General features: G+C 44.8%; 1 protein-coding gene across 2 annotated transcripts in view; it reads right to left on the bottom strand.

Moving 5' to 3' along the window:
- Window positions 1-567: 567 nt before the first annotated feature.
- The window catches only part of EPHB1 (EPH receptor B1), a gene marked incomplete at both ends in the record, with an annotated part of 419,149 nt that continues 407,774 nt past the window's right edge, over window positions 568-11,942 (bottom strand). For both annotated transcript variants that reach the window (XM_084232252.1, XM_084232253.1), the window contains 3 exons: window positions 568-676; window positions 4,305-4,460; window positions 6,248-6,441. In XM_084232252.1, coding sequence (XP_084088378.1) covers window positions 568-676; window positions 4,305-4,460; window positions 6,248-6,441 — 459 coding nt within the window. The remainder of the gene's footprint in view (window positions 677-4,304; window positions 4,461-6,247; window positions 6,442-11,942) is intronic.

The following is an 11,942-nucleotide window of genomic DNA, read 5'->3' as shown; positions in this document are numbered from 1 at the left end:
CAGTGGTCAGCAAAGTCCTTTGGCAACTGACAGAACGACATCTGGAGACTCAGGAGCTGGGGTTTGTTTGAAGAAACTTCCCTATAGGAGTCATGAGCAAAGGGTAATGGATGTGGGAGAAGGGAGAGGACTCTCGGGGAGTAGTACAAAAGGAGAAAAGAAAAGAATGTCATTGGTGAGGAAGAAAGTGGAAAACTGCTTCTGCTTCTTCCCTCTACCTCCTTCCCTTTCTTCCTGTGGATGGATGTCACCAGCCCATGGAGGGTGCAAGCCGGTTAACTCTTGGTCCCCCGATGCATATTGTTTTGTCTTCGCTTCCGTTGAACATCATCTTTTCATATTTTTATTATTATATATTTGGTTCCCCACGGCATCTTCAACATGCTTCTGTCACTGAGAAACAAAGGTTGCCTATTAGGAGTAGGTCCATTTTATTCTTCCTTGATGATAATGCATTTCTCAGCTGAGAAGCCAATCTTTCCAGAACATTCCACAGTGGTCAACCTCTGGTTCCCCCTGGGGCCTGGTCCTTTTCCTTCCTCTCCTCCCCCCAGAAAACAAGAGTCCTCATGCCATTGCTGTTGGTGACTGACTCATCTGGACCCTCATAGAATGAATGCTGTTCAGGATCTTCTTCTGATGACCTGCCAAGGTGACCCCTATTCTCAGGAGGTCTCTAGGAGGGAAAAAGCCACAAAAGAAGGCACTTTAGTGTTAGAACAGCTTTTCACAGACCAGAACTCATCACAGAAGGCGAGTGCCTGATAATAGTTGGGTAACCAAGTAAGTGTTGAAAATCCAATAAGCCCAAGTTTGCCAAAGTCTTTGGCAAACAATTAACTAGAAATTTTTTTCTCATTCCTACTTTGTGGCCCACGTCCCTAATGCCGCCACCATCTTAGACGCCCCAATCCTTGCCTATGGTCCTGAAGCAGCCTCTTCACTGTGTCCATGACCTTGTGTAGACTGGAAGAAACTTTCCTCTGCATTTTTTTTTTTTAAACTTTAAGAATGCACTGTTTGGGGAGCTTCGGTTACTTTGTGGAGATTTTTGCTCCACAAAATTAGTGCTCACCCAGTGAGATTGAAAAGATGTGGGGCTTGCCTTGGTGTTCTGATGTTTTCCCCTGAGTTTCCATTTTCTGCCTCTGTTTGAATTTTAATGTCATGAATTTTTTAGAAGGATGATCTCAAAATAACTTTCAAATATCTGCCCAAGCAGGAATCCAAGAAATATGTTTAGGACAGGGGTTTGACTTCAATTTATCTTTGAGTTTGATGAATCTTAATATGAACAAGTTCATGGTTTATATTTGACTTTGGGGAGACCCATGCATCATTCTAGTGAAGAATAACAATATACAGCATTGCTTGAGTGCTTCCCATGTGCCATACACCACCTGATTTACACCTATGGAAGCATTTTATAAAAACTGACAAACCACTCAATATCAAGGATAATAATTTAACAGTAATTATTTCTCATGTGCATCCGATAGGCAGAAAGTAGGCCAATGGGTTTGCATGTATTATTTCATTTACCTCTCAACACAAACCAACAAAGTAGGCACTATTATTATCTGCACTATTATTTCTCATGTGCATCCGATAGGCAGAAAGTAGGCCAATGGGTTTGCATGTATTATTTCATTTACCTCTCAACACAAACCAACAAAGTAGGCACTATTATTATCTGCACATTTATAGACAAATAGAAGTAGGGCTCAAAGACGTTAAGTAACATGTAAAGATCACACAGTGGTAAAATGGTAGTGGAGTTGGGGTTCAAATTCAAGACTGCCTGGCTCTCAACCAACCTGCAGGGCTGCTTAGAACTCTTCTAACAGCCTCACTATGTGCCCAACCCCCACCTGTCCCTGGCATAGCGGGCAACTCTGCATGATATATGCCAGATCCATGAGCTAGAGCCTGAATCAAGCCCTTCTCCACAATGCCCTGGCCTCCTGGTGTCCCCCCGCCACTACCACCTTTTAGCTGGCGGTCAGTCCCCCACTAGGCTGCAGTGGATTTAATTGTCAAATGGCTCATGTCTTTTTATCAAACACTTCTGAGATACATACTTGAATTTCAAATCCATAAATTATACCACGAACTCTTTTATTTAGTTGCTGGGTCTCTCTTCCCATCTTTTATCTCTCCAGAAACAAACTAAATTGCTCCGATAGTGTGTGGACATTTTTTACTTTGAACTAAATCCCTTAATTTTCAGTTTCACTTTCCTTTTAATCTTCCCTTATTCTTTTTCATGTGGTTATTCCATGACTGGGAAAATGGCATCACTTGATCCCTTCAGTTTCTGGGGAATGAGATGAAGATGGGCCCTATACTCAGACAGATCACAGTGGGGAACCAGCAGTAGTCCTATCTTCATGAAAACCCACTTTGTCCCTGACCCCAGACCCTTCAAGCAAATGAGGCATTCAGTACAGCACTGCAAGACAGGGAAGTTGGCAAGTGATTTTCTTTTTCTTTTTAATTTTGGTGTATGACAATTCATAATAGTGGTTACTGTCTTTTTAGTCATCACCAGGAAATAAACCCACATCCAAAAAATTGAATTCTGATTTTAATGTATCCAGAGCTAGATGCACATTTGGGTCATCTCAGGGAGAAAGTGGAAGTTCCATTATTTCTGAAAAGAATAAATTTCAGAGCAGTGGAGCTGAACTCCATGGAGGCTGATGACCAAGCAGGAGCTAGGGACAGAAGATCCAGTGTCAGGAAGTCGTGCCTCTGGGGCCCAACTGCTGGGGGAAGATGACACCTTTCTACCCTGGAACTCAGCAACTGGCCAGGCCCAGATGGACCCCCAGCACCTATCACTGTGTTTGGCAGATGATCAGTACATGCTTTCCCACTGCCTGGGAGACTGACTGATCCTTTACCACAGGAAATGTGCTTTACAGGTACCAAAACCAGTGCTGGAAGTCCACACTGTAACTTGGGCAACAGGTGAGGTCCCATCTGGTGTGTGTATATGTGTGTGTGTGTTTGTGTATGTGTATGCACGTGCACATGCACATGCACATTAAAAATTAAACTCTTCCAGCAGTGGAATAATAAATAATAATAATAATAATAACAACAACAACATAAATTCAACCCTGCCAATGTTAGTCCAGGACTCCCCAAACTTTGCTGCATGTGAGAACACGTGGGGGAGCTTGTAAATACTGCAGCCAGGTCTCACCACACAGTATATCAAGCAGAAGATCTGGGTGTAGAAGTCAGGCATCAGTATTTGTGAAAGATTCCCAAGTGATTCCACTATGCCACAAAGAATGTGCCCTACACCGCCTGCACAAGCTGGAGGGAGGTACGGATCAAACTGGTGAGCAGGAGAGCAGATCTTAGTGGCCCCTTGGCTTGGCCTCTCTTGGGTGCTGACTTTTCAGGCACTACTATCTTCACCAACTTTCTGAGTCTGCTGAATGGAGGGGTGGAACAGATGAGAATATTTCCCGGAACTACAGTTCCACAAAACTCTGCCCCTCAAAAATATGGTTCCATGGTAGTTGATAATTATAAATTGGTTTCTTTATTTCAGGATTTCTCATGGCCTTTGCAATGCTAATATGTGTAGTGACTCTCCAAGAGGGTGATAAAATCTGCAGTATTTTCCAAATTTATTTGACCTTGGGACCCTTTTTTTTCTCCTAAGAGAATCTATTAACATTTCCCAGAACTAGTGATACTCAGAACATTTGTGGGGAAATGATGGACTGCTTGGATCTTTAAGACCCTTTCTCGCTCTCATCTTATTTGAATAATTTAATTTTTTGTGTCCTGTATCCTCCCGTGGGAGCTGCAGACTGGTAAAGAATTTGTGGGGGATGGAAATATATGCTTATTTACAAGTGCCATCTGAGTAGGAATACAAGCTCCCCACACATCTGAAGTTGTTGCTGAATCAGTGCAATGTCTCTTCCGGCTATGTTGTCGAAAGTGCTGGCTGGCTGTGTTCTTTCCATCTGGATGCTCTCTTTGATGAGTTGAGTTTAAAAAACATAAATGGAGGAGAGACTCTCAGTGATTAGGCAAATGGCATATGGCTGGGGCTTTGAAGAACTCTCATTTGGGGCCCAGAGTGGATCTTGGCCTCCCCATACCTCCCCTCGCCTCTCCCTCCATCTCTCCAAGTCACTTCCCCACCAGGCCTGGTTCTATGCAGAGTTGGAGCTCTGGGGAAGGAGTCAGAAATCAGGACTCCTACGTTGGAAAATTGCAGGGAAGAGACCTTGACCCCCACCATGGACTGGATAAAGTCCATTCTCTTTACTCACTCTGATGTCATCTGGGCGACCAACTGGAGGGAGGTGAAGCCGGCAGTGAGAAAGCTGTCCCTGTACTGGACCATTTTGATGGCACTGAGCCAGTCATCCACGGTGGTAAAGGCCGTGAAGTCTGGGATGGAGCGGTCTAGCAGGGGTTGGGAAGGCCTGCGGGACAGAGGAAGCAGGTGACCACAGAGCTATAGAGGCGAGTGGAGAGAGTCACAATCAGGTACATAGCAGTCTCCGTGAAGAGCAGCATCCCAGATTGCACTGGAGCCTTGCGATGCCCTTTTTTCCTTATTGAATCCTTAAAGTTGACATATCTTCTAAAGACCATTTGGCCAGTCTCCCAGCCTCTGTCACATCCCAGTCAACCCAGACAGGCAGACTGACACAGATTGCAGTTTTAAGGGGAGGGAGGGCCCATAAAAATTTTGCAAACTTAAATTTACCATCCAAAGACATGATTCTTTTAAAAATATGTACAGTTAATTACAACTTCCCCATATCTATTAACCTATTTTGTCTGGTTTCATCCTTAGCAAACTAGAAATAAATGGAACAGAGAAGTCAACTACTGACTTTGTCTGGTACATTCTTTAAGCAGACACAAAGGTCCCCAATCCAGAAATCAAGATGCCTATCTTGACATCTCCCTCACCCTTAACATCCATGCCCGTTCCTCCACCAAGTCATAAAGATTTTCCTCCAAAATTACTCACATGCATCTACTTTTTTCCGTACCATGGCCCTGAAATAAGGCACTGTCTGACTCCTGCTGTGTTCTCCTACTAGTCTTTCTTCATGCTTGTTGCCTTCAACATAAGGTTTATACTACAGTCTGACGTGCTTTTAAAAATGCAGTGGTGATCATCTCAGTCGCCCTCTCGCTGGCCCTGATTCATGGTAAACTTTTCCATAGGAGCTCATTACTTTGAAGATCAAGCCCAGGATTCATGGCAGGGCCAGCAGGCTCCTTTCTACCTCATCAGCCTCAGTCCCCACCAACCCCCTCACAAATTGCACACCCAAACACACTGGCCCTGTGCTTCCCACCCTTGGGTCTCTGTTCATGCTTACTCTTGGACTGGAACCCTTGCTCCTCTGCTCTTCTCTCCCTTTTATTCTATTAATGCATTCTCACCCTGCAGCTTTCAATACAACTCATCAGGGAAGCCACTCTGACACCAGACTAAGTCAAGTACTCTCCCTGCCACGGTAGTCATTTGTCTCAATTTGTATTTATTTGGGTGATGATTCAATTAATGTTTCCTAGTCCAAAATGATACTAAGCTCCATGAAGGCAGAGACCAAGTCTATCTTGTCCATTCTATAGTGACAGCAATGGGTATAGTGCATGGCACATAAGCACCCAATAAACTTGGATTTATTTGGTTTATGAATTAGTAAATGAGTTAACACTGCCAACGCAGATGAGTAAAGTAGAGCTGACAGTTGTTGACAGTAGCTGACAGTTGTGTGCATTTGCTCATAACAAATTCAACTGTTTTTACTTCTTTGTCCCATAGCAATTAGGGACTTTACCTGTTAATGCATAGGCCAAGGCTCCATGTCTGAAGCTCCATCTGCCCAGTGAACTGGTGTGGCTAACAGAGAAGGTGCCTTCTGGAAACAGAATTACCCAGTAGTGCAGGCCTCAAGTCAGATTAGACGGCTCCACTACAGAGCCTATCTGAAGCCAATGGGAGGTAGAAACCCAGGCAAGTGTCTTACCATCTGTTTACAGCCTATGCTGGAGGCAGAGAATATTTTAGAGAATTGGGAGAGAAAAAGGAAAGGAAAGCTCTTCAAACTTCTCTGACTCATGAATAAACTCAGCAGCCTCCTTTCTTGCTCTCAATAGACCAAATGGCTAGCCAGTCCTGCTGTCAGCCCTGCCCCTGACTATGAGACCGCCCATACATAGGAGTCAGCAGTACCCCTAGACTCACACGGCGGTGATGGTTGCCACAGTCTTGAGACTTGCCGGGTTCCGGATCATCTTGTCCAGGGTATTGACAATCTCTGCAAAGCGGGGTCGACTATTACGGTCCTTCTGCCAACAGTCCAGCATGAGCTGGTGCAGAGCAGCTGGGCAGTCCATGGGTGGGGGCAGCCGATAGTCCTGCTCAATGGCATTGATGACCTGCAGTGACACCCACAGAAATAGGTGTGATTGAGTTATAGGCCACTAGGCAGTCGTTCACAAATGAGCCAATGAGAACTGAGCCTCCCTGACCTTATTTAAGCCCATTGGGTGCCCTCATTCTGTTCTCATATCCCACCTGCTGTAATGGATTTTACATGCACTTGGCTTTCCCCTCAGACTACAGTCTCCTAGAAAGTAGGGGCCACATCTTATTGTCCCTTTGTGTCCCCAGCATCTGTCACAGGGCTTGACACACACTAGATCTCTTTCAGTGTTATTGAAGAAGGATCTGATCAAGAGCTTGAGCTGTTCACTCAAAGATCAGACCCATTTCTGTTTCACTGGCAGTGCTGGCACCAGGAGTGAAGAAACGTGGGCCAATGGAAAATCTAGCTAACCCCAATGTATGGACACCCACCAGAGCATATGGGGCTGCATCCTTTCTCCAATAAGGGAAGAGAAAGGCAGGAAAAGAATCAGCAATTGAAGAAGAGCCCACTCCATGCCAGGGACCCTCCACCTGCTTCCTTGGCATTATTTGCCTTAGTTTTCATGACGTAGCAACAGGAATTGGGATGAAGATAATTTGATTAAGCACATTGGTTCAGTATGAATGACAATGGTCAAAATAACAAAGTGATCTAAAATGATTATCTCCATTAGGTTTTGATCATTTCTACAGACTTCAGGGATAATTTTGTAACTCTTATACAACCTTTAAGTGCCATTGTCTGTCTTTCAAACTGTTGTGTTTTTCAGCCTTTACTTCTTAATTTCCAATTCATTTAAATCAATTATGCCTGCTCTGTGCTTTTTGTAACAGCAAAAATAATTGTATACGACCCAGTGTTAAACATATTAATTAATTATAGCACATTCGAAACACAATGGAAGGCCTGGTATAGAAAGCAGGCCTTAAAGTGCAACTGCAAAAATTGACCTATTAAAATGGGAAATACGCTCACATTGTAGCATTCAGCAAAAGAGCAGGCTGCAAACCACAGGCAAGGTATAATCTTGCTTTTGTGAAAAACAAAACACACAAAAAGCCAAAACAAAAGACAATGATTCTATATATGCACAGAAAAGACCTTGGAAGGCCACAGCATGTGGAGTGAAGGGTGGTCACCTCTGGGTGGGTAGAAACACAGAATAGCCTATGCTGCTCCTTCTGCTTGTTTGTATGCGTATTTTCTGTAGTAATTATGCATTGATTTTTACATTAAAACAAACAGTTAAAGCTCCTTAAACAACGAAGAAAATAATCTGGAGTTCAGGGAATTTCAGATGATGTTGCCTTTACTTAAAAGCAATGTTGCTTCCTGCCATGCTATTGTGAGTGGTGGCTGGTAAAAAAAAAAAAAAAAAAAAAAAAAAATCAGATTAATTTCAACTGATTCTTCCTGTGTTTTTTTTCCACTGTGCAAATTGGTCAGAACGTGAATATTTTCAGTTTACATTTTTACAAATTCTACTCACAGTGTATAGGATAGGAGATGGGGCACGAGATAATATGATAACCTGAAGTCATTAGAGATAATCAAGGTGTATTATTCCTTCTAGCCAGTGTGGTGGAAAAACAAATAAGCACACAAACCATGATGATATTAGCACTACATAAAAAACCAGTGACAGGGAACATTCACTTTTGAATAATATGTTGTACCAAGGACAGATTGTTGTCTGTCAAACTACCGTCAATCAAATTACCTGCCATGATCTTAGGAGGACATTTAGTCCATCTTCCCTGTGAGGAAATGGAGGCACAGCAGTGAAATAATTTGCCTGAGGGTGCACAGCTAGTCAAAGATAAGTCTGGGAATAAATCACAGGGTGTCTGATTTTAAGTTTGAATACCTCAAAATCCACTTTCCCTAGGTTTCCCTGGCCCTGCCACTGTAATCTCCATCTGGAAAACAGTCCTTGGGGCTGTCTGACGTTCCTCATTGCAGGAAAGAAGGGTACAGAGCTAAATCAAGTAATCCATAAGGATGAGCAGCTGGGCATCATTCCCATCAGCCTGGCCCATAAAACCATCACCTCTTTCCAGCTCCTTCCAGGCAGCCAAATCAAGGGGCCCTGCCACAGAGTCCCCACTTACTGTGGAGACACGTGAATTACCCATTGAATGGTAACCCAGGCTGTTCCTGGGTTGCCTGAGGACAAGCTAGGTGGGGCTCCAGGAGCAGCTCATGTCCAAATCCAACTTCTCACACTGCTGGGAGACCCCCCAAGTCTCATGTTCCCCTATACTTCTGGCATCTTTGCTCAAATTTTTGGATACTAGTGCCCAAAATACTAATTTTCCTCACTGACAAGATTACTCTCCTATCTGTGCATATCAGGAAAGAGCGCTGGAGTCAGGGCCCTCCTGTGAGGACACAGCTCCACAGAGTGACCAGCTGACCGAGAGACTGAGGGACCATGCACACCTAACTTCTGCTTTTGATTGAATGCAACTTAGTCACTTTGCCCTGCTCTTCTCTATAGGCCAACTTGTTGGCACTTTTGCAAGATAGTCAAAGACAGGGTTCTGGTTTTGTATTCCCTCCATTTGCTTGGCGTGCTTTCCTTTTAAAAGGGCATCAAAGAACCGATGACTCTTCCTCCCTGGAGATCAGGCAGGAGCTCTGAACTCACACTCTGTTGGTGACGGTGCAGCATCGTGATTAGGGGCATTGACCTTGGAGATCTGGGTTCAAATCCTAATTCATTCATTTCTTTTTTTTTTTTTTAAGATTCATCTATTTATTTATACAAGAACTGGGGTATAGGTCAGATGCGCAGGAAGGTGAGAGGATCCATCAGAGACAGAGTAGGGAGCAGAACAAGCAGACTGACAAAACACACTGCTGAGGGGAGCAGCAGGTGTGACAGGAGAGGTCTGCTGCGCCATGTGGGTCCCTTGCCGGCTGGCCAGGATCGAACCTGGTGCTGCAGAGGCTGTGGACAGCTTCACAGTGTGGCGCTCAACCACCTGCGCCACCAGGGGAGGCCCCTAATTCATTTCTTAATAGATCTAGACCTTCGGAGAGTTGCTTGACTTCCTAGAGTTCCTAAAACTGTATAGATGGGATTGTTTAAAAGAGTAAATGGCACAGGAAGTGATGTAACAGAGAAGTTACATCATTCATTACGGGAAGGCTGCACGACTGTCACGCCTATCATGCTGGCTGTATTCTCCACCAAGAGGGAGCTGTCCTGCTGCTGGTTATTTGGAGGCCCAGTGAGACAGTATTTGAAAAGCACCAAGCACACAGTGGGGCCTTGATAAATGTCACATCCCTGTTTCTCACTATTCTGGGGAATAGATACCATGGGCACTCCCTCCCATGTTTTTATAAACAAAATGGAACTTTGTTCCATTTGCCAGTTCTCTGAGACAATTTTTCTATTACTTGAGTTGAAACACTGGGAACATTGATGATTTGTACACATCTGGAAAAAAAATTGACCTCTACCCCAAAGAAAAAATATGTAGGTCATTAGTTGGTGTGTGGGTAACATTATCTACACAGTCTTTCACTGAAGTGCAATGCCTTTGGGGATTTTTGTTCTTTTCTAAGGGATCTGGGGGTTTTATTAATGTGGCCTTCAGTATGGCTTTGGGATTACTCTCTGTCAGGCCTCCCCAGCAGGTGTGAAGACAAGGAGGAAGCATGGAGAAGCCCCTTTAATTTGGACATGTGATGGCTCTAACAACCATGACCATGTTTGAATTATGTGCAAGGGTATACAGTCCAAGGTGAGGGGCATAAGGTGTTCTACTGAGCACAATCGAAAGTTGGAGTGAGTCCTGGGCATCTTTTCTTGGTCCATAAGATAAATTCATAAGACAGATAAATACTGAAAAGGTTGGACATTAGGGTGGGACCCTATGGTGTGTCCAGAGAAAAGGCGAAAACATGGTGGTGAGAAGAGCATGTCTCATCAGCTTGCTGCTGGCTCATTTTGAATGGTCTGAAACCTCTATTTGAGCCATCCAAAGGCCACTGTAAGCAGATTCCCTGAGCTGAAGGGGGCAGGGATGGGCTGGAGTGAGGGGCTGCCTTTGTTTACTTATACACAGAGACTCAGGGTGGGGGATGGGTAAGGGTCACATGGTCTGACCCCAGGTGCCTTGTGTACTGACTGAAGTGACTGGAGATCCTCTGGATAATGAGAGGACCCCTCCCTTTGCCCCCTCCTCCTGTCCTCAGTGGGAGCTCCTGGCTGCCCCCAGACATGGGCAGTGGGCAGCACTCACTGGACCTTCCACACAGGAGAGAGAAGTGGAGAGCTCAGAGCAGTGGAGAAATCAGGGCAGAGGGGGTTAAGTTGAGTTCTGATGTTTCAATACCACTGCAGCTCCTCTCCACAGACACTGCCACTCTCATTATCTCTGTCAATCAGATCCAAGCAGCAGAACTTCCAAGTTCTCTCTCTGGCTGACAAACTCTCTGTACATGTTCAAAGACCTTCCTGGGCTCCGGAAGCCCAATTACCAGCACTCTGACTTGCCTCTGCAATTCTCTTTCTTAAAGCCTTTCAATTGTCATCTGTAAAATCCTTTACTGCCACCACCTCAGTGGTTTCTGATGAGTGGGGCTGCAGCTGGGAGCCTCTGCTGGCGCTCGCCCAGACCGGTAGGAATGAGCTTTCCGTGTGGGCATAAAGTCACCACCCACCTTCCACAGACAGCAGAATTAGAATTGCACTTGGGACAAAGCTAAGGAGCTTTATTTTGGAGAAATACAACAAAATGAGAATAAACTGCTACTTGACAGATGTTCTTATTCCCTTTGAGGCCCAACTCAAGCATCAAATATATGGGGAGTCTTCCATCCCCACCCCCAAATGTTCCCACAGTCCTATCTACGTGCCACTGGACTGTAAACCCCCCAAGAATAGAACCGTCAAGCATGATGCTTAGTCACAGTTAGCATACAATGGGTGTTTGTTGACTGAATGATTTGGGAATTCTGGAAATCTAAACAAGAAATTCTTTTTGTTTCAGCATAGGTGAGGATGTTTGCTGAGAATATCTTGAAAGTCAAATTTTGCCTATCAGTTGCATAATCCATTCGATGTGTGCTGAATTGTTCTTAATCGGATTAAAGTCTCTGGGCAGGCAGACAAAATGAGTCCGCTTCTTTCAGCTAGCAATTATTACTCTTCTAGCGGACTGTGTGGACGGAACCAGGGTGCAGTTGATCTCATGAAAGCAGCCTGGGCCTGGATGCCAACGACACTTACTGATTGGACATGCTGTAGGAGCAAGGCGAGGCATGGATAATCCTAGATAATAGAGGACCCAGAGGCACACGTGGTTCGCACTGGGACCTGGTTAAGGATGCAGCTATTTCATCGGCACTGGGTTGAAGGCACTCTGCCCTGGGAGCAGGAGTGTCATCATGCAGCCCCTCTGCTTCTCTTTCAGCTCATTGGGAAATGTGTTCTGGCCCCCCAGCTGGCCTGCTCTCTCGATCTTCTGCCATGGCTCTACATGTCTGGCTGGA

The sequence above is a fragment of the Talpa europaea genome (assembly GCF_964194135.1).
Source record: "Talpa europaea genome assembly, chromosome: 4".
NCBI lineage: Eukaryota > Metazoa > Chordata > Mammalia > Eulipotyphla > Talpidae > Talpa > Talpa europaea.
The sequence above is the reverse complement of the archived record's forward strand: the minus strand, read 5'-3'. Positions and strand labels throughout refer to the sequence as shown.